Source organism: Pelmatolapia mariae, linkage group LG7 (assembly GCF_036321145.2).
Source record: "Pelmatolapia mariae isolate MD_Pm_ZW linkage group LG7, Pm_UMD_F_2, whole genome shotgun sequence".
Taxonomy (NCBI): Eukaryota; Metazoa; Chordata; class Actinopteri; order Cichliformes; family Cichlidae; genus Pelmatolapia; species Pelmatolapia mariae.
Genome location: NC_086233.1, coordinates 9,707,391 through 9,734,922, shown reverse-complemented (window position 1 = coordinate 9,734,922; position 27,532 = coordinate 9,707,391). Strand labels below are relative to the sequence as shown.

At 40.5% G+C, this 27,532-nt stretch overlaps 1 protein-coding gene across 5 annotated transcripts in view; it reads left to right on the top strand.

The window, feature by feature from the left end:
- Positions 1-962: 962 nt before the first annotated feature.
- LOC134630503 (seizure 6-like protein) overlaps positions 963-27,532 on the top strand; it is a 114,639-nt gene continuing 88,069 nt past the window's right edge. For 3 of the 5 annotated variants that reach the window (XM_063477825.1, XM_063477828.1, XM_063477823.1), the window contains exon 1: positions 964-1,266. In XM_063477825.1, coding sequence (XP_063333895.1) covers positions 1,170-1,266 — 97 coding nt within the window. In that variant the 5' untranslated portion in view covers positions 964-1,169. Of the gene's footprint in view, positions 1,267-27,532 lie in introns of all 5 variants that reach the window. The other 2 variants (XM_063477827.1, XM_063477824.1) reach the window with 1 other exon arrangement.

Here is a 27,532-nt window from a genome sequence, read left to right as displayed (position 1 = left end):
TGTCTTTCATGTTTAGCATCGTGTTGAAGATGATCTAAATGATGATGAGTGTTAAAAGGGAGGCAACATTTTGAAATGTGTAATACATGTTTAAAATGTAAATATTTAACCTTTACATCTTTTTCATTACAAATCACCAAACTCAGTCTTTCTGGGTCTGACTAACATCACACATTCCTAATTAAACCATCTAATCACCATTAGTTTGATCCATATTATTTATCTTCAGTTACCTGTCTTTCAGGTCACAGCTAATTATCAGATGTTATATCATTCATTTTTTCCATTACCAGGCATTACTCTTATTACTCCAGGTCGACTGAACTAACTTTCCAGTCTCAACTCAGGGCTAGACTCAGAGTTTGTTAAATCTGTTTTCTGTACCAGGTCCACTTTCCTGTTCTAGGTCTCACACGTTACTTTTTTCCCCCTGATGGCTCTTGGTATTGTGGATTTCTATGCTTTCTTGCTTTTACGACTTGAAACTTTCTGTGTTTTATTTCAGAGCCAGTGTGCTCAGAATATATTATAATATTTGATGCATATAATACTCTGAAGGAACCAGCCTAGGAGTATATAAAATCAGTATTATTTTCCAGCCTTCATTCTGTCCTAGAGCTCCCTTTAAAGCGTTGGATTGCAGTGGCTACAATAGTGCCAACCTGAGGTGAAATGAATCCTCAGTGAGCCTTCCACCTCCATGACCCCTCCATTCACCCCACCAATTTTCCAATTCATCCAGAAAATTTGCGCTACCTGGGACAACGTTATTTTGCCTCTCTCTCTCTCTCTCCCTCCGTTATGTAAGTGTGCCCTTATCTTGCTGCAGCCTACTGTCAGCTTGACACAAATACAGACCGTCACTCTCTGAGCAAAAGTTTCATTATCATTAAGGTCGGGCTGTGTGTGTGGAGGAGGTGGGCGGGTGAGAGGGAGAGAGAGAGAGGACTGAGGAGTCCGTGGAGAAGCGGCCGGGAGGGTGGAGGGGCAGATCTCAGGCAGAAAGCAGGAGGCGCTGCTTGCAGTCAGAAAGATGCTGCTCTGACATGCGGACCCCCAACGATCCTGACCGCGACACTACGCTTCTACGTGCCCGCCTGACCACAGATAATCCAGCTGACACTCTTCTCTTCTCTTGAGTCTCTCTTCTCTGCACTGGGTTTGTTGCCATGCCGCCGGCCGCCTGCTCGGTCGATTACCGACTCCGCTGCGTGTTGCCCGCGGTGCTGTGGATCGGGCTGCTGTGGAGCAGCGTCTCAACAGCAGGTAGGCGTTTGATTTCTCGTGCGAAACCAGAGTGATGTCTGATTCTGCGCGTTTCTGCGCTCTCTGTCCTTCTGCGTCTTGGTTCGCATCCAAGTGGAATGATAGCGGCGCCAGTTGAGTTTTTATGCACCGCAAAAACACCTCGTCTCTGGGCATCCCTCTGCTCCTCTCAGACACCTCCTCTCGCGCGACTCGCAGTAGGGCAGGGAGAGGAGCGAGTCTGAAGCAGCGTCTCGCTGTTTACTGCGCCAGCAGCTCCAACCACTTTGGCACAGCAGTACGGGCTGCACATGCAGCCTCAAATCCTCCGTGTGGACACGAGTCCATTCGTGTGCGTGGGAGCCACGATCAGGCACGAGTGGATGCAGAGACAAAGAAAAATAGAGAAATCACCAGTCAGCCAGCTCCGCAGTTAATTGGGAGAGGGGATTCCTCGAGTCTGAGCATCAGCATGCAAATTAGAAAGCAGGCTGACACCAAGTGAGGAACAAAGTTGATGTCTCAAACACTATCTATCTATCTATCTATCTATCTATCTATCTATCTATCTATCTATCTATCTATCTATCTATCTATCTATCTATCTATCTATCGAGAAGTTAGCGTTCTAATCCCTGATATTTTTATTAAGATTTTGGGACCCTTCTTTCACTTAGAAATAAGTCTTCTGTGTAGGCTACTTCTTATTTTTCACCATAGTGGTGACCTCTGGGCTAAAATTATGAGGAAAAAAAATTCCTCAAAGAAAAGAAAATGGTGGTGAATGGATGGTTTACCTTGGTTGAAACTAGCTGGCAGCTCATAGCTTCCCATTTTGACCTTTTAACTACCATCATTTCAGACCATTGAAATGGTGGCACCATCGGTGAAAGCCCCATGTTTAGCTAAACCTCTTATCCTGGCCTAAAGATGTTGTTGTTCCTAAAACCAAGAGCATGAAAAACGCTCATGCCATGTTTTCTGCTTCTAATTTAGGTGACATTCAGTGAGATCTTTATGGACGAAGGTAACAATAGGTGGGTTGCAAGGAAAAAGAATATTCTTAAATCAATAGGAATTACCTGAATCATTCCACTCCTTCGGTGAAATGATCCAGAACATTTGTCCCTTTGGGAAAGGGTCACTGTAAATCAAATTGTTGTGAATGATCATCTTCAGATGAGACTGTTTTCTACAGTGATGACAATAACCTGATCCGTAGAGAAGGAGAGCTTACTGAGCATTTAGAGGACAAAAACAATGAGAAACCTGTGCTATTTGCTTTACAGTCATCACATCTTTACTTGCTGAACACCTAAAGGAGATTTTGTGTTAAACAGCATTTGTTACTGCCTCATCAATTGCAAAGGGCACTGAAGCTGTTGTGACAGCATGTGGTTGTCTAACGTGTTTGAACATGTTTGTGTTGCATTTTCCTTTCATTTTTCTGTGTATGTGGTCATTCAGGTTAAAACGGTAGCTTTTAAATGTATTCAGATTCAGCATTTATCTCTCTTTATTGTGCCCTCTGTTGCAAGTGGTGGAGTCTGTCATTCCTGCACTGGGTTCAAATAAAATCAGAATGATAATCCTTTTGCCGTCATTAAACATCAGACATTCAACGAAATATAGAAGCAGCTACCTTACCTGGTAGCAGCATTTAGAATAAAAAATAATAAAAACAAAGAAATAGCTAACAAAAACAAATCTAAAAATACCAGCTATAAAACTGTGCAAATGTACAAGGTTTATACAAATGTGCAAGGTTGCTCTCAAGTATGTTTATGTGTGAGTGTGTGTTACTGTATGTGTGCATATGTGTGTGTGTGTTGTATGTGTGAGAGGTACTCATATGTGACTTTAAGGTCGAACAGGTGGATGCAAGATGTAGGATGGGTGGAGTCTCTCAGCTCTGTTCAGGCAGTGGGATGTGTAGATGTCTGCAACAGAGGGGAGGGCGTAGCTGATGATCTTCTGTGCAGTATTGACTACTCTCTGGAGCGTCTTCCGCTCAGCCTGGGTGCAATGTGTGAACCACACCCACACTGTGATATAGTATAGCGAGTGGTAGAAGGTCAGCAGCTTCTCACAGATGTTGTTCCTTCTGAGCACTCTCAGGTAGTGCAGATGCTGCTGTGACTTCCTGATGATGGTGGAGGTGTTTGCATTCCAGGAGAGGTCAGCTTATGTAGAGTGGAGGCAGGTCTACTCTGTGCCTCCTACAGTCCAGGATCATCTCCTTTGGCCTTGTGTTGTTTACAGCCAGATTGCTTACTGAACACCACACAGACATATTCAGCACCTCATATTCTGTACTGTGATGGGGCTTCAGAGCCCATCACAGTCTCTGCTATGCAGATGACACACAACTTTATCTATCATGAAGCCAAATAACACACACCAATTGGTTTAACTGCATCCAGGTCTTTATAAAGACATAAAGAACTGAATGACATCTAATTTTCTGCTTCTAAATTCAGATCAAACTGAGGTTATTGTACTCGGCCCTGAAAATTATAGAAATGTACTCTGCCATCCAGATTCTTACTATGGATTCTTACTCTGGATTCTTACTCTGGATGGCATTACCTTGGCCTCCAGTAATACTGTGAGGAACCTTGGAGTAATTTTGACCAGGATATGTCCTTCAATGCACATATTAAACAAATATGACTGCTTTCTTCCATTTGTGCAATATCTCTAAAGTTAGAAATATCCTGTCTCAGAGTGATGCTGAAAAACTAGTTCATACATTTATTACTTCCAGGCTGGACTACTGTAATTCATTATTATCAGGATGTCTTAAAAACTCCCTGAAAAGCCTTCAGTTAAACCAAAATGCGGCAGCAAGAGTACTGACAGGGACTAGAAAGAGAGAGCATATTTCACCAGTCTTGGCTTCCCTTCATTGGCTTCCTGTTAAATGCAGAATTGAATCAAAATCCTGCTCCTCACATACAAGGTCTTGACTAATCAGGGCCCATCTTATCTTAATGACCTTGTAGTACCACATCACCCCATTAGAGCACTTTGCTCTCGAACTGCGGGCTTACTTGTTGTTCCTAGAGTATTTAAAAGTCGAATTGGAGGGAGAGCCTTCAGTTTTCAGGCCCCTCTTCTATGGAACCAGCTTTCAGTTTGGATTCGGGAGACAGACATCATCTCTACTTTTAAGATTAGGCTTAAAACTTTCCTTTTTGCTAAAGCATATAGTTAGGGCTGGATCACGTGACCCCGAATCAGGGCTCTAGAGTGTGACCAATTTGGTTGCACAGGTGCGACCAAATATTTCCGGGTAACAAAAAAAAAAAAAAATCTCTGCAACTCTCCGTGTGGTCAACAACAGACACACATTATGCCCCTATCGTGGACTAAACCAATCAGAGCTAGTCAGGGGCGGGACCTCTCTGATTGGCCGTGGTCCAGTTGAAAGTGCAGGTGGAAGAGAGAGGTGAGTAGCTTGAATAAAGCGATATCAATTCATTAACGGATTCCACACAAAGACGTAAACACAGAGTGGACCCGACGCATCAGAATCAGCTTTGTCTTTCTCGGCTTTCTCACCCGACGGCCCGTAGACGGACACGCTGTCGGAACTTAGCGATTCTGATGCGTCGGGTCCGCTCTGTGTTTACGTCTTTTTTGCGCTAGATTCAGAGCTGCAGATTTTGTCTCTCTCCAACCAAAATTCGCCGAGCCAGCAGCAAAAGAAGCAGCAAACTGCGCTTAATATTTGATTAATGTCGTCATGAATTCCCTCTAACTTTTGCTGTTTTGCTTCCTCCACGATAAAAATCACACTTCATGCACATCTCTCTCTCTCTCTCTCTCTCTCTCTACTTCAAGAACAGTTTCCCGTCTCAAATCTCTGTTTTCTGCATTATTCATTCGCTTATTACCCACCAGTCTACCGTTGTTTACAGCGCTGTCGGCCGCTGTCTTTTTCTTTTCTTTTTCTTTTTTCACTTAAATGACCTCGGACAAGAAAGCCTAATTTCTGCTGTTCAATACTGAAGAAATTTAAACTTCTTACAATTATGCAAAATTGCAGAATGTTGCAGAATATTTTTAAGGTTATCTGCTATAAAACGCCAGACCAGGAAAATCTCCTTCATGTTTTTCTGTGTTTTATTCTCAGTTACTTTGACACAAAGGCATCTGCTGTGATGTTCACAATTCTGATGAAGTCTCACATGTATCAGTACTGATAAATGATCAGAATTATAATATTTCTGACTGTCTGAGGCTAAATTGAATCGAATCAAGACTTTGAGAACCGGAATCGAATGGATTATAGAAATCAGTGATGATACCCAGCCCTAGTGAGCAGCCTAGGCCCGACAGAAGTGGATGTAGCTGTGGGTAATAAGAAAAGATGAAAAGAACTATTGATAACTTTTGTGTTAAGTTAAGGCCTGATCCGTCTGAAATTCATAGCCAGTGCTCTGACACGGTGCCATCAATCTTTGAATGCTGAAAAAGCACAGTGTATCCAGAAAACACATTATATGCTGAAATAAATGCACTGCCCAAGTGTCCCCTCTCCCCACTGCCTTTCAGCAGCATGCAACAGCAAACAGGTCGTCAGGCCGAGATGATGATTAAGTTTAACATTTTCTACAATATTGACAAAGCACTTTAAGCACAAGTTTGTTAGTTAATAATTTAGAAATGAATATTGTCTGTATGGACTTCCCCCCAAAGAAAGTGCACATGTAAAACTGCGGTGTTAAGCGATGCGGTTGAAAAATTTGAGTGCGCCTAACTTTTCTGCCGGTGTGCCTAAATTTTTAAAGTTAGGCGTACTGGTGCGCCCATGTCAAAAAGTTAGTCTAGAGCCCTGCCCTGAATGCCCCCTTAGTTATGCTCCAATAGGTGTAGGCTGCTGAGGGATTCCCATGATGCACTCAGTATTTCTTCTTCAGTCTCCTTTCTCACTCACTGTGTGTTAATAGACCTCTCTGCACTGAATCATACTTGTTATTAATCCCTTGCTCTCTTTCACAGCATCTCTTTTATCCTGCTTCCTTCTCTCACCCCAACCAGTTGCAGCAGATGGCTTGCCTGGTTCTGCCAAAGGTTTCTTCCTGTTAAAAGGGTGTTTTTTCCTTCCCACTGTCGCCAAATGGCTTGCTCATAGTGGGTCATATGATTGTTGGGTTTTTCTCTGTATGTACTATTGTAGGGTCTACCTTACAGTATAAAGTCCTTTGAGGCGACTGTTGTTGACATTTGGCACTGTATACATTGAATTGAATTAAATCCCTGTATGCATATTAGGGTTAGGGTAGTGTAGAACAGTGGGCTCAAAACACACACTTGTGGGGAGCCAGTTTTGAGTGTTCAAGTAAAGGAGAGGTGAGGACCGAGTTTGACAGTCTGTGGGCAGTTGGTGAGGAAGTTGAGGATCAAGGAGTAAGTGAGAGCCGGGACAGGTCAGACAGTGAACTCACCAGGATGTTGGGGTTGATTGTGTTGAAGGTTGAGCTGTAGCTATTGTGTCCTCACTTGACCTATTTGCTGTATAGGCAAACTGGTGGGGGTCTCCAGAGGGAAGGTTGATCATGGTGGAATGGCTTTGAATGAAATGTTCCAGGCGCTTAGTGATGACAGGTGTGAGTGGAATTGAGTTGAAGTCGTTCAGGCTTTTCGCCGATGATTTTTTAATGAATATTTGGGTCCACAACCGTGTTTGTTTACCCTCTGAAGTTGGTGACACACTGGATTCCTTGCCACACCTGATGAGAGTCATTATTGGAGAGGTGATTTTCGAATTTCTCTTTGTGGTCCAGTTTTGCTTTCCTGGTCCCCTTCTTCAGGTAACTCTAGCAGCACTATGTAGTTTCCTATTACCAGACCTGAAGACAGAATTGCAGGCTTTGAGGAGTATTTTGACAAGGATGTTCATCCAGGGCTTCTGGCTGGGGAGCACACAAATTAATTTTTTCACTGTTACATTTTCAGCACATTAATTGTTGTAGCACAGAACAGCCTTTGTGTCAACAGTTAGGTCCTCATTGTGAAAAACACTCCACACAGTGTGGGAAAAGAAAAGTCTGTAGTGGCTGAAGCACGACCTTGAGCCATGTATGCTTGTTTTATGTTTGTATAAATGTATTCCAAAGTGTTTCCCCCTCCGGTGGCACATCTTACATTCTGGTAGAATCTATGCAGGACAGACTATAAGTCCGCATGACTGCTAATATCGAGAGCGCTATGCTGGGTTTAGCATTGAGTAGAATGTAAACATGTGTAATTAGCACGACTCTTAGCTTGCTTGATGAAAAAATGGTCTTGATTTAGCAGAAATGGACTCTAGGTTTGGCATGTAATGTATCTGTGTAATTCTATTATTATATGACCAGCATACACACGACAGACTGATACTGTAACCTTGTAACACTGTACTCCAGTGCTACTGGTTATGAATTAAGCTCACTTGTCAGGTTTTTATTCAAATATCAGTTTAATTTTTGCAGGATTTACAAAAATCTAGCTAGCATTTGTATACATTTTTATGACACTATTTGGAGAATTGTCATTGGTGGTATACATTTTTCAGGTAAACCACTGCAGAAAACAAACACAAAATACAAAAGCCTAGTGGCCGGGTAATCACTGTTAAGTAAAAAAAATACTCTGATGCTGTAAAAAATTTAAAGGTGTGATAAATAAATAAAACTGTTAAGGCTTAATAGCGGTGTTGATAGCTGACCAGACAGTAGAAGCTTCAGCTTTGCTAATTTGTGTCTCCCAAATGGAGCGTTTGACTTTCGCTGCTTTTGGAGTATTTCAATGACCTGACAATCATATCATTGGCTGTGTGGTAGAGACCACCCAAGAGCTTTGTGCTTCAGCTTAAATGAGCAAAACTTTGCTATTTTATTAGTCTTAGTCTTGAATTAGCTTGTACATGTGTTTGGAGGTAGCTTGCCAACCTTTATTATTTGAACCGTTCAGTGTTTCACCCTGTGCTCTAAACAGATCACTTCTTTTGAGTCTAGATTGGGTCAGCCCCTAAGCCAAGGTCGAATTCTCACACAAATAGCAACACCCATCAGTTCTTGAATTCACAAGCAGAGGAGGATAGAAGCAATGTTGCTTTTAGCCCTAAACTCAGTAACCATCCATTGAAGTTGTAGAGACTGGATCCCAAATAAAAACCTGCAGGCAGATGGTTTTGACTTCTTCAGTGATTTCTCAGCACGCTTCACTCATCTTGCTAATCCCTGTCTGTCTTTTCTTCCCCTGTATTCTTGTAGATTTGTTCAATTTGTGAGTGTGCCCCCCCACCCCAACACACAAACACACACACACACAAACACGCACACACAGACACGTATCATGCACTGCATCACTGGTTTTTCTCACTGTTGGTGTATGTGTTTAATGAGCTTCCCCAGCAGAGATGTAGTGTTACAGAGCCGGCTCGTGATTGTGTGGTTATGTGTTAGTGTACGTACTAGTGTTTTTTAATGCGGATTGTGCCTGCAAATGAAGATAGACTGGATCATTGCGTGGTCTCATTTCTCGGGGTAAGAGCGATAATCTGCTAGAAAGAAAGCTTGACAACTGAGTAGAGATTCGAGAGCTCCAGCTGGGAAGCAAAACCAATTGCAGCTTGAATCCAGAGTGCAAAACAGAGATTTTTATTGACCCGCACTGACAGTGTTTTTCTTGTAAAAATATCAATGAGGCATGCCCGCTTCATTTAAAAAATATAGATCGTCTCTCCTCAAAAGAGCGTATCTTGTAAGCCGCTTTTCTCCTCTACTCTCATCACAGCACCTCTCCAACTTCCTTCCCCCGGTCTTCGTTCACTTGGGTTCTTCCTCTTCTTTTTTCTTTTCCCATTACTTGAGTGAAGAAGAAAAAAAATGGAACCAGGAGGCAGACAGAGGAAATTGTTTCTTCTGGTTGAATACACCCAGGCTTATTATGCAACAAGATCCTCAGGCACCAAACTTTAGAAAATATTGTGCCAAGTTAGCATCACAAAAAGAAACCAAATGAGAGGAAGTAAGGCTAAAGCGAAATGAACCAAGTTGAGAATTAAGAGCAGCAGAGAATATTAACTAGTAGAAAAGCAATATCTCTATTTCTGTATATGTCCACACCACATGTATACTTACAGACATTAAAATGGTTATTTTACACACTTACACACACATGCGTAACATCACATTGATCCTATAAGCTGTACTTTAATTACAAATTTTATACCACTAAACATGAGTGAAATTAGTTGGTGGGACAGAGGAGGATGCTGGGACAGGGTGAGATAGAGGCAGGTGATCCACTGTGGTGACTCCTAAATGCGGCAGCTGAAAAAAGAAGAAAAGATCTCACATCAGTTTAGACCAAAAACTGAAAACATTAATGTTATAAAACCAATTAGATTAGAATTAGGTTAGAATTCAGGATTTTTAGTAGTTTGGTTATGGTATGAGTGAAACAAAAATATTTTTTAATATTTTTTCATCTAAATACCTGAAAAAACTTGGACTAAAGAGTAAAATAATCAGCAGCTGGATTCAGAGTGAAACAAATGCTATCAAACACTAAAACAGTAAAAACTGAAAAGGAGAAGGTGCCAGTAAGGGAGAGAATGACTCTGGAAACCTCTCTTGTATAACATGAGGATTTTCAAGAGAAATGTTTTTTTTTTTATCTTTAATCAAAAAAATATAATAACAGCTGTTTTTGAGACTCTGCCACCAAAGTGGCATGAAGCTAAGATTATGTAACAATAATGTAACATAATATGTAACATAACAGTAATGTAATTCAGATTTGGTGACAGTGTTATGCCAGTAAAGCTTTTGTGATGATACCTGTGGCACATCAGTCACTGTTTATATTGTTGCAGTGTGAAACACTTTCATAGATGCAGAGTTTGATGTTGGCTGTAAATATTGAGCTTTGCTAATTTTAGCAGAGCACATTTCAAGCGTTTTTGTGCTGTATTCGATTCAGAGAAGAATTACAGCATTAGTGGTGGAAAAAGCAGCTTTACAGAAAATGTTCACACTCTCAGTTTGTTTGTGTGTGTTTTTGTGTTTGTATACTTAAAAGATAGACTGTGTAGTTTATCTATAAATCTTGCAATCTTAACTTTATGTGGTCAGAGGTACTTATATATTTTAATAAATGGTGCTGAAAAGAATGTTTTTTCTGTTGCAAAGAGAAACTACCAAGTGAAGTCAATCATAATCAATAACAAGAAGTTATCAGGCTGTGGACTTGTCAAGTTATAAGACATTGTAGAGCAGGGGTGTCAAACTCAATTGCACAGGGGGCCAAAACTCAAGGCACACTTTAGGTCGGGGCCAAACAAGATAAATATTTATTGAACACACTAAAACAATGTTTTTTAAACATAAATATAAATAAAAAACAGACAGGAATATTATTCCAGATTAAATAAACTTAAAAAAAATAAACTTTAACTTTAAATATTTTGCTCTTTATAAAAATATATCCTGTGAAAATTATCCAAGTTAGAAATATGAACATGCTGCCAAAAACCCCAGAAAAAATAAATGACAGCATACACAAGGTTGGAGCCGCATGTAGACGGAGCTGGGGCATTGCACAGGTGCAGTTCAGCAAAGTCCGCTGACTTGGTTCAACATTACTTGGCAACAGGGAAAGTGAGGCAAGTTGCACTGGTGCATTTGTGACAGCTTCACTTGAAATGCCTTCACCGCATTATACATGCCATGTCCATGAACTGACATCTGACACTGATTTCCTTGCTGAGCTCAAAAACTCAATTGAGAATTTTTATCCCAACTCTGAATCTATTTACCACATAAAAGACTGAAATTGACAGTGATTTAAACTTTTAGCTCAGATAAAATTTACGGTCTGCGTTACGCTGATCATTACATGCTCCATTTTTAGGACTTTACCACACAGCCTTTCCTGGTGTATGATGCAGTGATATGCTGTTAACTCACCAGTACAGTTCTCCTCGTGCATCTTTACTCGCATCCTGCCGACTAATCCACTTTTTTCACCGCACAACACGGGCGCTCCATCTGTTGTAAATCCAACAAGTTTGTCCCAGGGCAGTTTCATGTCGGTTACACTTTGACACACGTTTTAAAAAATGTCTTTTCCTGTCGTTGTCCCGTGCATCGATTTAATGTTCAATATTTCCTCTCCACGGATGAAGATGGCCAGCCGTGCAATATCCATCATGTCTATACTTTTCTTGTCTATACATGTCTGTACTTTTCAGCTTATCCTGACGTTTTGTCTCGTAGTGCCGTCTTAAATTAAATTCCTTAATTACAGCCACATTAGCTCCACTAATAAGACACACGGGTTTACCAGCAATGTTTGTAAACATATATTCAGTCTTCCACCGGTACTGAAAGGCTGTTTTCAGAATCAACTTTTCTCTCCACCATTGTGAGCGGCTAGCTTCGCAATAACAGAAGTTTGACTTGATTGACGCGGGAATGTTCCCAGTTAGCCTAGCGTTCCGCAAGGAGGCTGCAGCGCTGCATTATGGGATCTGTAGTTTGTATATTATTAGCGCCTCATATCGCCGGGCCATGCATAACAATAATAGTACATCTATATAAAATGATCTCGCGGGCCGGATATAAATGTACGCCGGGCCGGATGTGGCCCGCGGGCCTTGACTTTGACACATGTGTTGTAGAGCCTTTAGCACCACTTATTAATAGATTTAAATATATTATTTAAATATATTATTCAAAACTGTATTTTGGATTCAAAACTTGTGCACCCAATTCTTGTTTTTAAAGTCAATAAAACTGTATGCTGTACAATGTAATTTAATAATTAAAAGCCCCAAATTACCATGACATTTTATATATAGTTTACTTTGTGTAATATGCATTACTCAACTGTTAAAGCAGTCTTTTTAAAGGGTGCAATTTTGTATTCATCCATCCCTCCCATCCATCCATTCGCTTCCGCTTATCCTTTTCAGGGTCGCGGAGAGCGCTGGAGCCTATCCCAGCTGTCATAGGGTGAGAGGTCCAGGGGTACACCCTGGACAGGTCGCCAGTCTGTCGAAGGGCTAACACACAGACAGACAACCATTCGCGCTTACATTCACACCTATGGGCAATTTGGATTAATCAATTAACCTATCTCTACAAACTGCATGTCTTTGGATGGTGGGAGGAAGCCGGAGTACCCGGAGGGAACACATGCAAACACGGGGAGAACATGCAAACTCAACACAGAAACTCTGATGGTGGAATTGAACTCAGGACCTTCTTGCTGTGCGGCAACAGTGCTAACCACCGTGCCACCGTGCTGCCGTTTTGCATTCAGTGTTTTCATAAAAGCCTTTTTTTCATGCATTTACTACTACTGGTGACAACACACACGAGGTTTAAGGCCTGGACAAGTTTGAAACTTTTTGTCCTCCACAGTGGAAATGGCTGAAAATAAAAGTGGGTATCACTTTAGTCAGCTCCCAATTTTATAAATTCTGCACTCAGCTTTGTAGTCTCCAAAATAATTGAAATGCAGCCAGATGCTGCTCATTTCATATTTTCACTCGTTTTTTTACTTTTCCCTGACATCCTTGCATTTAAATCCATCTCCCGTCTCTGTGTGTACCTGGCATGTACCACTACACTTGCTGTCTTTGAAACTTCTGTCCCCCTTCCTTTTTTCGCATAATGGTATGATCCTAGTCAGTCTTTGCATGTGTGTGCCCATCATAAAAAAGTCACCATACACACAGCAGGTATGAAAAAGGAGGTTCTTTTAAGACAGAGACAGGCAGGAAACAACTGCAGCACAGGCAGAGCACAGGTGGGCTTAAGGGGTTTGGCCTTTCATTTCTAGAAGAGCTCCTCAGAATATGAGTCTCTGATTCCCATGATTATACAGGTCACTGTGCTGACGCTGTGTTTTCTTATGAACTACATAGCTGCAGAGATCTGTGGTTGTCCACCCTTTTTGGGACAAAGCCAAAAAAGGTTAAGTTCTTTTAAAGTCCAGTGGTCCCTCGTTTATTGCGGGAGTTTCATTCTAAAAATAACCCGCGATAGATGAAATCTGCGAAGTAGCCGGCTTTATTTTTTACAATTATTATAGATGTTTTAAGGCTGTAAAACCCCTCACTACATACTTTATACACATTTCTCAGACAGGCATGAACAGTTTCACACTTCTCTCTCTTGTTTAAACACCCTCAAAGTTCAAACCTTTGTAGAAAAATAAGTCCAGTATTATAGAATGAAACCAAAGATCAAACCCTGTTTTCAGGTCCAGAACATGGGAATAGAGCAACTGCGAGAGAATTCAACATTAATGAATCAATGGTATGGAAGTAGAGGAAGCAAGAAGAATGAGTTGAGTAAAGTTCCCTTAATGCGCCTTATAATCCAAAAAATACGGTAACTTCTACCTTCCTTTAGCATGTGCAGAAGTCCAACTTTTTGTGCGATGGTTAGCATCTTCCTCTGCCTCTGGGTGCTACCGCAGGTGCCTCTGACGGTGCAAAACATTTCGTCAACATTGTTGTGCTTGTTGGGGAGAAAACTTACAAACATACAGTAAAGCACTTCAGAGTCACACTGCCAGCGATCGAAGATTTATGAATTTTCAAGCTGAACGTGTTCTGTACTGTAAAAAAAAAAGAAAAAAAAACATGCAAAATTGCACACAAAAAAATCAGCGAAACAGTGAGGCTGCGAAAGGTGAACCACGTTATAGCAAGGGACCACTGTACAAATAAAATAGGTTAACACATTGATATTAGTATTAACTAACCAGTCATTTTATAATAGTTTCATTATATGGGAATTAACAATACATATCCTGTTGCAACCCCTGTAGAGAAAATGTTGTATTTTAAGTATTATCTTTTCAGTTGGGAGTGTATCTATATCCCTGTTGATGTTTGCTGCATCTGGAGTATAAATCACTCACAAACTGTCTTTTCAGTGAGTCCATTTGCTCATTAGTCCCAAAGTCTCTAAAATATAGTCTGGGCTTCTGCGCAAACTTACAACATCTTATAACAACATCTTAGTGAATTATTAAGATTTGGGGGGAAGTTATGTACCTACTGTGCTGCCCTTCTGCTTCTAACCCAGGCAGTGCCCGAAGAAGTAGCAGGTCTTAGCAGCAGTCATCTCTTCAGCTTGGCACATCTTCTAAGACCTTTATGACACAACTTTTATGAAGGGGTCTGAAAGTGTGTGTGTTTGCTGTTCAGTGTGATTTATTCTGTCTCAGCATCCATGATTATCCTCTCTAGGATGGCTTCAGGATTGCACAGATGCTGCTGACACATCCCTACAATAGAAGCAATTAAGCAAAGCTTAACTTCGTGTGCATCTGTTGTAATCCATGGTGTGTTTGCAGTTGAACTAAACTATTTTGGGTTGGTTCTGCTTGAGGCTTCTTCTTTCTAGAGCTTTCCTCTTTAAAAGTGTTATGGGGTGGAAGTAGTTTTAATGTTATATTCTGTGTGTTTTAATGGTTTGGTTTTAAGTTGTGGTTTTATGCATGTCTGTGTACAGTTTGCATGCTTTTATTTTGAAGTTTTTAATCTTAATCAAAGAAAATATCCACACCTGCTCACTCTGCATGAAAGATGGGAAATTAGGGCAGTCAGGGAGCAGTCACAGTACAAAAGTGGCACATGCATGAAGACAGCAGCACTTTAGCTTGAGCTGGATGGATAGGCAGAATGATGCCAAGGAGATTGGCCTTGAAACTGTTTGTGGAACTGTTGTTGAATATGATGGAGGAGTTGGACCCAGTAGGAAGGCCTTTCCAAGCAAGACATAACCGATGAAAAGAGTGATTTCTGTGATGGTTGGTGCTAGAGCATCTGTTTCAAGACTGTTGCACCTGTACATATATGTATAGGATGGACTTCTAGCTTGGTTTTAGTCTTAGTTTTTTTAATGCCCTTGGTTTGTTTTATTGTAAATAGATTGTTAACTGCTACACTTGAGTTTTTTCTCCTTGGCTATCACTTCCTTTCATTTTTTTCGCTGCTCTCTACCCGATGGAAAAGGACCCCCCTCTTCCTTCTCTCCCTCTTCCTTATCCTTTTCCCTCTTCTTTACAAAAACATGTATTAAACTATTTATGAATGGTTGAAAGGCACACAAATGTAAACATAATGAAGTTATAGAATAGCATTTTTTAAGGAAATGTAACTGTGGTCAGGTTATTTCAATTTGATAGCTTCCTCTCAAAGGTCAGTACTCTCAAGATGGCCAGTGTCACTTGTTCAAATGGGCACTTAAAAGTTCATAAACGTTGAATACTTTGTGGAAATACTAATCGTAGCAATTCCAATAGAATTAACTGAAGTTCTGTCACAGTTATAAAAAGTAATATTTTAAGCCTTTAATGTAGAGTCAGTTGCTGTTTGATACTTTAACATCTTGGAGAAGGCATAACTCTCGTTTATGCGTTTCTGCATTTTAATGTTCTTACTGTACCTTACACTGTGTTCTACATTTCCCCTGTTTTCATTCATCATTAGCTGCAGAGCACTAGGAGGATAGCATGATTCAATGTTGCTTAACTCAACCCAAGCACAGAGAATACACTACACACACACACACACACACACACGGACACACGCACGCACGCATGCACGCACGCACGCACGCACGCACGCACACAGACAGACAGACAGACAGACAGGAAAAGCTCAGAATTTCTTTTTTCTTTCAGGTCAAATACAAATTGCTGTGTCCATTACTTGAATCAACAAGTTCTCCAATAAACCACATCCACATTGAAAGGATGGTGGTGTCACAAATACACTTCCATTCAGGAGATTGGAGCTGGAATCTGACACCTTTCACATGAACCTGCAGTTAAAAGTGCTTCAGATGACAAAACAAAGTGTTAGTGTTAAGTAATGCTGTGAGAAAGGCACATTCAAGATTGTGGGCTCTGGATGCAAAAATGAATTACTGGCAAGAGGTAAGAACAGAATCAACAGCTTAAGGCTGCCAGGAACAAGAGCAAAAACTAAATTTAGGAAATTTGCTCAAGAGAGAAAACAACCCTGGAAACCCGAAGTTAGACTGGGAAAAACCAGAGGCCTACACTACAAAGCAGGATTTTGTATTAACCAGGTAAACAGGTAACTGTTTTTTTGTACTACAAAGTTGGGTCACATCTTACCAGGGTACATCACCATCACAATCCATGCGGTGAACCTAAGCAGCAATAAGAAACATTAATTTTTAGAATCATTTTTATTTCTTGTAACATTATTTTTTCTTTTTGTTCTATACCTGTTTGTACTTGTGGACTTTATATTAATTGCAGGTACTTACTTTCAGACCATTACACAGGGCTGCAGCTGACAGAATAAAAAACTAAACTGCCTTATTCATGTTTGAACAATAATTTATTGGGATACTTTTATACGCACTCATTTATGCAGTGCTGTTAACACTGAACTGCTGTTTATTTGCTGTGTTACTTTATACTACTGTATGTTGTGTGTAACCTCTTCATGATTTCTAATATTATAATTTGCTCCTTCTTTTTAAATCAGCTGCTCAGCTGCCGGTACAATAATTAATGTGATTGGTCAGATGCCGCCAGTGCCAACCCTTTCACTTGAATGCACTTGTGCCCAGCTCTAGAAACCCTAGGTTAACTTAATGAGATTATAACCATCTTAACCTTTCTCTTGTGTTAGCTTTCTGCTATCATCTATTAAATCAGCTATAAAATACACAAAAAACAATAAGTTATCATCCAATTTGTTTCTCATCTCTTGGTTACCTTGTTAGGCTTCCCTATCCATGAAAATGTTGGTTTTAATACTTTTTGGTTAGTCGATTTCAACTAAAAAAAATAGTAAAATTAATCTCAAGAGAATCATATTAATAAATAAAAGGTTTTTGTGTTACCTGACTATTATTGAGGGGTATAGGACACATCTCTTAAATAAATCTGTTTTATTGATTTTTTCATTTTAATATTAATAACTAAAATGACATCTATGGTGTTATGGGTCAATTTCGACACATAGATATTTACATCAAGAAAAGTCAAAAAAAAATTTTTTTCAGCAGTAGACCTTTAATATAAACTCATAACCTGAACTCACTTCGTAGTGCAAGGCCCAGGTCGGAAGACTGGAGCACAGAAGGATAAGCAGATGATATGATAAAGACAAAGGGAAAGGTCCAAGTTCATATATACAGCGGTGATTAGACACAGGAAGGAAAAAAATAGTGAGAGCAGTTAAATACAGGTGAAACATTGGCAAGACAGACAGTCAAAAATCAGGGCAAGCAAAGTTACCAAAATAAAATAGGACAAGGAGAAAAAAGGCACAAACATGAAGGCAGAGTATAGCACAGAAACCCAAAACTCTACAACAAAAATACCATAAAAAACCTAGGATCATGACAGTTAAATACTAGCTCTCACTATTCTGATAACAAGAGAAAGAAAATTCCATAGTTTAAGAAAAAAACGAAAGGCAGCCTCGTGGTATATAGGACATATAGGGTACACTGACCATAGAAGCAGTGGAAGACTGAATGGCTGTAACATGAAATGAAAGGCAAGTGGTGCAAACCTGTCTCCTAAAACTAAAAAAAAAGAAACCAAGAAAGGAAATAAGCCTATTTCCCAAAAATGTCATGCTGTCCCTTTTAAGCAGAAGCCTATGCATACTCAGAGCTCCTGGTTGGATATCGTTGCTGAATTTGTTCAGAACCTTTGAGCTTCAAGATAGGAATAGAAAAGCCAATAAAGAAAAGGCAAATCACAGAATTCTTGGAAGGAAGAAAACTGTTTCCTCCCCTCACAAAATCTATATTTAACGCCTGCTACCCACAGTCGCACTCAGAAAAGGCATTGAAAATGTTGTTCATTTTTGCTCCACAGCAAATGATGAATTGTGATCCAGAGAGAGATTTGATATGGTTGTCTGGGATTAAACTGACATTTTGGATTTTCAGTCTGAGTGAGTTACACCCACACAAACGCACCCTGACACTTTGCCTTGTCAAAGTCACTCCGAGCAGACTGGCAAAATCAAGTGTGTTTGCAACCAAGCCTTTAAAAAAGTTAATATTCACGCTCCTATTTGCCTCAAAGCTAATAAACCAAGTCACCGCTCTGCTCCCTTATCTATGTGCCTTTGATACGGGAATCCCACTGAAGAAGGTCTTTTGATGCAATCGGCAAACCTAGCCTATGTGTTATAATCCATGCTGCTGATAACTGCGCCTGTCATGCTGTCGAGTCGATGTGTTTGTCTCCACTCGAATAGGTTGGAAAGAGCTGGCTAAGTATTTTGTGATTGAGAGTATGTATATTATTGCTGTTTGTTTTTTATTAATCCATGATATAGTCCCATGTGGGCTGTAAGGTTCAATGCATCAGCTCTTCTCTGTTTTGTTGCCCCTTAAAGGACTGATTGATTGATTTATTCATGTCATGTGGTGCAGAGACTTACAGAACAGCAAACCCTTGTCTGAGCTTTTGAGAGATTTAGTCTCCAAAAAGTTAAGAATGTATTTAAAGGCTGAGAGAGACGTGCTAAGCCTTCAGCCTTGGTCTAAGCAGAACTGAGCTTCCTGCAAGATGATGACTGCCCATGCAGGACAGTTGTTTTTGCCAGGTTGAGCAGAATCACAAAGAAGTCTTAACAAAAGTCTAAAAAAAATGCTGAAAATGTGTGAGGTGCTGCTGCTTGCTGCAGCTTTTTCATTCTAAAAACATATTTGGGTGGTTCAACTTAGAAAGCCAGAAAGTACAGTTTGAAAGGATTATTTTGGAAGCTTTATGGGTTTCAATTTTTTATTTAGCTTCATATATATTTAAATTAATTTCCCACCCTTGAGGCAATCATTGCTTTCCATTATTTTCTGTGTACAACACAAATCAGCTTCCAGAGGCTTGAGATTTAGTTGTAATAGCTAATCCAATCACTGTATTTTTCCAAATTGTTACAGTTACAATGACACATTGTAACTAGATGGTAATGCAGTTGAGGAGAGGGATGGTTTTAACAAAAGTCAACAGCCTCTTGTCTTAGATAAACTAATGTACTTACCAAAAATCAGGCAGAGCTAAACTCCTGTTGGCTGATCCCTTTGTTTTCAGTTTCGTGCCAGATGCAAACCCAAGGGCTGCGTTTTTCTTTTAAATTCATTGTAAATGCAGGTTGCCAAACTGTTTTTATTGGATTCAACTGATGACTTTGTGACAATGTACATGTAATTTTGATGTCACTGGGTCATTTAGGTATAGTTCTCAAGACAGGCCTCGATGCAGCTCCACTTATAAAAACTATCTGGAACCAGGTGTTGATATTTTTAGAGCCACTGTTAATTTTCTTAATGTATACCCTGCAAAGTCCTACAGTACCTACTGTAGAAATGCACAAAGAAAACCTTATGGTGACACACTTATCTTGACACAACTGTTGCTGTAAACTGGAGCAATATAAAAGAAAATGAACTGAAAGGACCCAGAATTTTAGAACCATGCCACTGGGGTTTATTTTTAAAATCTGCTTGTGGTAAGACATCTGTGATTGGATACTGAATCGTCCCATCATGTTGCTGCTCAAAACCAATCTGCTGTTCTAAAATTTATACTCAATTTAGATGTTTTGATGTACAGCTCCTCACTAGAACCCCTCATATAAAATAAGCTATACTAGACACTTGAGACATAGATTCAGCTTTTTCTAATCCTCTCCAGTTAGTTCGCATTTACAGTTCTATACTGTCAAAGATCTTAGTGGTGCTCCTAGTTTGCAGTTTTTTGAGCAGCTTAGAAGTGCAATGAATGAAACGAATGAAGGAAAAAGTGAATTGCTGCTTTTGTTTTATATTTCTGAAAAACAACAGAGAAATAAAGAAGACTGTTTCATTATTACAGTTCACTTGTATTTCTTTCTCATTTCATTATTTATTACTGAATGTTCTCCATGTTGACATCTGGGTCATGGCCACTCCAAGTTCAAGCTTGAAGTAGAGCTGGGCGATAGAACGATAATGATATGTATTGCGAAATAACTTTTTCTCAATAGAAAAATTTAACTATTGGGATAGGCCTCATCTCTCTTGTCGTCTTAAAAAAAAAAAGAACAGCCAATCCAAATTAAGTAGCGCAGAGCCGAACCAATCACAGCCGCAGCGTCACGTCACGTGACTTGTTACGTACAGCACAAGTGCCAAGCCGCACATGTGTATTTGTTTGGGAAGCAGCCAGCCGCCGTGCCGCCCGGGTAATGGAGGAAATGAGTGTGCCGACTAGAGAAAAATCAACCGAGAGCGTGACTGAAGGTTACCGAAGAGAAAACAGATGATGGTTCCAATGCCGGAGAGATTGTCGAACGGAAGGGCCATAGAAGTTCCGTAGTGTGAAGGTATTTCGGCTATTTCAAGTCTGACAAAAAACAGAGTAGTGCGCACTGTAAATTGTGCCGAAAGCAAGTCTGGAAATACAATAAACCGGTGCATGCTCAATCTCTGACTGAAAGCGCTAATTCGTCATTCGGCTTTTGTCAGACTAAAGTTTATATATATATATGTATATATATGTATATATATGTATATATATATATATATATATATATATATATATATATATATATATATATGTTCAACCTGAGACATGTTCAACCTGAGCCTGTCACTGGGGAAAGTACCACAGCTGTGGAAGACCTCCTGTGTGGTACCGGTACCAAAGACCTCCCATCACAAGGACCTCAGCAGCTACAGGCCGGTAGCCCTGACATCGCATCTGATGAAGACCCTCGAGAGGTTGGTTCTAAACCATCTGCGCCCCCTGGTGAGGTCTTCATTGGATCCGCTGCAGTTTGCTTACCAGCCTGGCATTGGGGTGGAGGACGCCATCATCTACCTCCTGCACCGAGCTCTGACTCACCTGGAGAAGCCTGGAAGCACTGTGAGGATCATGTTCTTTGATTTCTCCAGTGCTTTCAACACCATCCAGCCACGACTTCTGAGGGACAAGCTGGAGCTATCGGGAGTGGACCACCACATGTCCCAGTGGATACTGGACTACCTCACAGAACGTCCACAGTATGTGAGGTCACAGGGCTGTGTCTCTGACACGCTGGTCTGCAGTACGGGGGCCCCACAGGGAACTGTGCTGGCACCGTTCCTCTTCACCCTCTACACTGCAGACTTCTCCATCAACTCCCCACGCTGCCACCTACAGAAGTTCTCTGACGACTCTGCCATAGTCGGCCTCATCACAGGTGAGGATGACTCAGAGTACAGACAGTGGACTCTGGACTTTGTGGACTGGTGTCAGCAGAACCACCTGCTGATCAACGCCGGAAAAACCAAGGAGTTGGTGGTGGACTTCCGGAGACGCAGACCCACCACACTGACACCGGTGAACATCCAGGGAGTGGACATTGAGATAGTGGACTCGTATAGGTACCTGGGTGTTCACCTGAATAATAAACTGGACTGGAGCCATAACACTGATGCTCTTTACAGGAAGGGTCAGAGCAGACTCTACCTGCTGAGGCGGCTGAGGTCATTTGGAGTACAGGGAGCGCTTTTAAAGACCTTCTATGACTCTGTGGTGGCATCTGTCATTTTTTACAGTGTGGTATGTTGGAGCAGCGGTTTATCGGCAGCTGAGAGGAAGAGGTTGGATAAACTAATCAGGAAGGCCAGCTCTGTTCTGGGATGCACCCTGGACCCAGTGCAGGTGGTGGGAGACAGAAGGACTCTGGCCAAAATAACATCTCTGATGGACAGAGTCTCCCACCCCATGCATGTAAATGTTGCTGAACTGCAGAGCTGCTTCAGTGACAGACTGCTGCATCCTAGATGCATGAAGGAGCGTTTCCGCAGGTCCTTCCTCCCTGCAGCTGTCAGACTGTACAATCAGAACTGCTCCCAACAAACACAGATGTCTACATCAGCGCTGTAACAACTTCTACTGTTATAACTTGCACATTACTTTTCTCAGCTTATATATACACTAACTTATTGGAAGTTACATGTCTACTTTTTAATGCACAGGTACAATAAACAATCTGCACTTTTCTAATTATTCTAAATATTCTTAACTATTTAAACATCTTTCAGTATCCTGCTCCGTTTTCACACTATGTGTACGCTAATTTAAATAACTGTACAGTACTCTGCTCTGGTAGCTATTGTCCATGATGTAAATATGTAAAAATTGTGCTTCTGTTCTGTGTCCTGTTCTGTTTGTATATGTGTGTTTTTGCTGCTGATACAACCAAATTTCCCCTTGTGGGACAATTAAAGGATTATTCTATTCTATTCTATTCTTCTATATATAGTTGCACCTAGGATTTGAAGAATGTTCTGTTAGCATCTTTATTTTAAAACTGTTTGAAAAGCTAAGCCATACAACAAGGAGAGATTGAGAATTTCCTTTTAGTTCTCAGTTTATTTGATATTGACAAAAGTTAGTCAATTTTGTCTGTTCTTCTGTAAAACAAACTAAGATTTATTTTTAGAATTAATATTGTGTTTCTAAGTGGAATTGACAATTTAGTAGACTGTTTTGTTTGTTCTATTTTTAAACTTAAACGCTTTAGCGGCTGCCTTTTGTGTAGTTTGCAATATTTGCCTATTTATCTGAAAAAGTCTCATCTTCCTTAAGTACATCTACCCTGTTGAACTTATTATGGGAAATAAATATTTAAATCAAAACAAGCTGCTGATTATTTCATATTTTACTTGTGAGCAACAGCACATTTAAATCTTACAAATATAGTTATTTGGCTTATATCGTGATATATATCGTTATCGCCTGAAATGAAAAAAACATATCATGATATGAAAAAATCTTATATCGCCCAGCTCTAGCTTGAAGCATTTGTCTCTTCTTCTTTGGCTCCTCAGCTCTGCTCCCTGTCACCCTCACAACTGATGTGCCTGGTGCAAACATACATGTACTTTTTCAGGGTGCAGGGTGATGTGGTGTGGTTTTTGCAATCAAGAACAGGAAATACATTAGAACATGAATAAATATTAGAAAGAAGAAGCCTTGGTTCCCGGGTATGATAGGACAACTCATAGTCCTCCAGATGTTCAGGGATTCTATGGATCCAGCTAGGACGGGGACTTCGTGCATCATCCTGATCTCTGGATTTAGCCATGTCATGTAGGTGCAGCACATCTGGCTCGAGGGACTACTTTGACCAGAATGGTGTACGTCAGTTCAATGCTGGGTTGTGCTATAATAGTTATCTCGGTCAGAAGGAGAGGCTGACATCCAGGGAGTAGATTGTATGAGGTGGAGTTTATTTACATGCAGATGGATGGTACAAGGAGGTATGGCATAGTGTAGGAGGATGTGTCATGTTGGTCATGTTGTGTGGTTTCTGCGATCGAGAACATGAAATACATTAGAACTTGAATAAGGATTAAAGGGTAATACAGCTGCCCACCAATTCCACCACAACAAACCTGCTAAGGAAATGGATCGATCTAATACCGCTCCTTAGGAGCTTTCACATTTAGTAAAGCACTGTTCAAATAGGCCACAAGCTGTAACTTCAACACAAGGGATGAAATATTTATATTGAGGCAGGTGGTCAGCAGTCAACCCAATCTAGTTAGCCACTACATAATACACCCATATGACGGCATTCAAAGTCACATGAATTGGTAAAAGGAACAAATAAAGCTGGAACAAGGCCAGAAACTATCAAATTACTGGGCCACCACAGCTTTTGCTAATTAGCATATATGCCAAAGATAGCTAGAACCAATATGCACAAAAGTAGTAGGGTGAAGCATTGAACTCATGTTTATTCATAACAAACACAGAATGGGCTATTTGCTTTGGTTCCCAGCAGCTCTATCCTGCATCCTCAGGCCAGAAACTAAGTCAGACTGTCCAGCTCAGGAGCTAATCCCATGACTGCACAAAGGCAACTGGGTAATGTAGTCCACCCTAACACAGACCTTTCTACAACTGGTTCAAATGACAAGGAGATGGTGTCTTTGCATCAAGTTCAACAGATTTATATAGCAAACGTTACTTACATAATTTCCTACTATGTTTATAATTTAACAGGAAACGGGACACAAACCTTTTCTCTTTTTCTTTGTCTTCATAACTTTGCTCATAACTTCTTTGCTTATACCAAGGCTGCTGTGTGAATAGCGTTACCTTTAGCCAGTTTGCATTTGTTTCTTGTCCTTGTTCAGCTGGGTGTAGGCGATTTAATTGTCTGATCAGGTTTTTTTAACAAAGACTTTGATGTTTTAATTTGTGTCTTCAATTACAGTTCCCGTACTATCGACATGTTAGTGAATGACTGTGAGTGTGCATGCAACTATTTGTAGTGCTGTGCATGCACGAAACAGACCAGGTTGTAATGGGACATGAGAGGCTAAATGGGCATTTCTGGTCTCTGGCCATTTTTTTTAACATAGCTGGTAACATGAAAAACACAGATATGTATAGACTGGGCTAAAACATGCTTGCACACTAGAATGAACAGCTTAACTTGCAAAAACAACTAAGAAAATGGGAAGTCATTAATGGTCATGATTGTCTAAAGCAGTCAAAGTGTATCAAGATTTTTTGTCCGAGGAGAGTTGGAGCTGTCTCTTTTCTTTGGTATCACTCTCTTACATCCCTCTCTTTCCCTTCCTTTCCCCTCCAGCCCTCCCTACTGCTAAATGGAGGCAGGCAGGAGTGTGAGGAGAGTTTCAATGACTTGATGTCTGCAAGTGCACTCACATTCCAATGTTTCTGCTTAGTTGAGTAGCTAACAAACATGTAGTCTTTAGCACGCACACACAGATTTGTATTGCTGCTGCATACTTGTTAAAAACTTCATTGACTGTATTCATTCCCATTCCCCCTGTGACATTTCCATTTAATCCTATCCTAATCTAAGCTTCTAAACCCAAATCTTACTCTACAGCAGCCCTGAAAAGAAGTAAAAAATTTTCTGACTGGAATATTTTCTTCTTCCTCCTTTCTTTTTGAGGACATTTAATCCTTGTGGGGATTAAATAGGAAGACGTGTAGAGTTCCAAAACTGTGGCAGCAAAGAACACACTACTTTAAAACATTTTTACTTTTCAGCATGTTCATTTTACTGCAGCTACTTCATTTTTCACATACTGTAGCACTCCACCTCCACCTCATTGACTAGATCATATATCAAGGGATTCTCGGCACTAGTGCTTCTAATGCCCATGCTATGAAAAACATATTTATAAAATGTAATCGCTGATGTGAAATGTGAGGCTCAGCCATCATAGAAGTCCTTGACAGTCTTCTCTTTCTCACTGATGTCCACCTGTGAGCTGTGGCACAGTGTGCTATGTACAAACTGCCATGAACTTTTAAAAACGCCAAGACTGCATCATAGCAGAAACCACAAGTCTGGGTTTTCAAGATTAAAGATTAATTTATGTTTCTTCTACAGCACACTGGTTTCTCTTTTTCTAGAAATTCTGGATGACTGTCACATGATGATCTGTCAGGTCTAGCATCAACCCATGATCACAGACTGTATACAAAAGATGGACACAGCCACTATGAAGTCACCCTTTTGGTTGGTCAGTTTGGTGGTACATACAATTTGCTACAACATGACATCTGATGCTGAGAGTAACAGCTCTAGTGCTGACTAACCTGTCACAGCTTGGTTCTGGTGCTCGTGATAACCCATCTGCCAGCATGATGTATTTTAAAGGTGTGTAAAACAACTGAAAGTCATAGCGCTGCAACGCCATCATCATGCGCTGAATTCTGGGTTACATGTCGTTGAGGTTCTTTTTTCTGATTGAAATGAGAGCTTTGTGATCAGTCTCTTCTGTAAAGGCTGCTAATCCATATACATAGCTGTGAAATTTTCCACAACCAAACACTAAGCCCAAAGTCTCTTTTTCAATCTGACCATAGTGTTGTTCAGTTTCTGTCACTGATCTGGACGCATATGCTACAAGTTGCCATTTGTCTCTGTTCTTTTGGAGCAGCGCAGCTCCCAAGTCTTTGAGACATCTTTGGAAATTTTGTTGGTTTTGATGGATCAACGAATGTGAGGACTGGCTCCGTAGTTATAGTTTCCTTAAATTTTTTCCACTCTTTCTCATGTTGGGCCGTCCACTTGAACACTGTATTGTGCTGTAGCAGCTCCCTGAGGCATGTGGTCTTAGAGGTAAGATTAGGAATGAACTTACCCAGGAAGTTGATCATTCCCAAGAATGCAAGACACCTTTTTTTGTCAATGGGTGCAGGCGTATCCAATATGGCTTGTATTTGACTGATCAGGTTCCACCCCTTCACTTGTGACCTTGTCTGCCAAAAAAGGTCATCTCTGTAACACCAAAGAGGCACTTGTCTCTATTCAGTTTTAGTCTGTTCTTTTTAACTCTCCGTTAAAGTTTCTTCAGCCTTTCATCGTGTTGTTGTCTTGTATTTCCTCAGACAACGAGGTTATCTATGTAGACTGGTGCCTTCCAGCCCTTCTATTAAGGACTCCATTGCTCTTTGGAAGATCTCTGGTGCTGATTTAATGCGTAATGGGAGCCTTAAGAAACAGTAACACCCAAATGGTGTGTTGAAGGTAGTGTACCTGCTGCTTTCTGGGTCTTGCCTCAGCTGCCAAAATCCATGTGAAGCATCCAGTTTCCAAAAAAACGTAGCCCCTGCCATTTCACTCATTATTTCCTCTCTCTTAGGGATATAATAATGCTCTCTTTTAATATTTTCATTTAGATCTTTGGGCTCAAGGAAGACTCTTAAAGCACCTGTATGCTTTTTCTTAACACACGTGATATAGTTCACTCAGTCTGTGGGCTCTTCCACTCGTTCAGTGACACCCATCTAAGTCATTCTTTCAAGCTCTTTTTTTCAAACTAGCCCTGAGTGGAACAGGCACTCTCCTCAGGGCTGTTCGATATAACGATATATATTGGATGACGATATGAAAACGTCTATAGTTTCATATTACGCTATTGTTTGTTTCATGGTGCTGCAAAATAAACTCTTTTTTTTCCATCTTTTTGATGGTCACTGTAGAATTTCTTAAAGTTCTCTCTTTCTCTTATATTTAATATAACCACACTATGGACGGACAAGTGACTGTTTTTATGTGTTGTCGTTAGCAACAATGACGGTAAAACCATTGCGTGGCTCTGCCGTCCGCTGTTTGTTTTCCACATAAACCTTTCACAATAAAGCTGAAGATCCTGTTGAGATTTTTCAAAATAACCAGAATCACGTGAAATAGTTTGCAGAGTGTTTACGGATGAGAAGCAAAAAAGAGCGGTCAGGTGCTAAA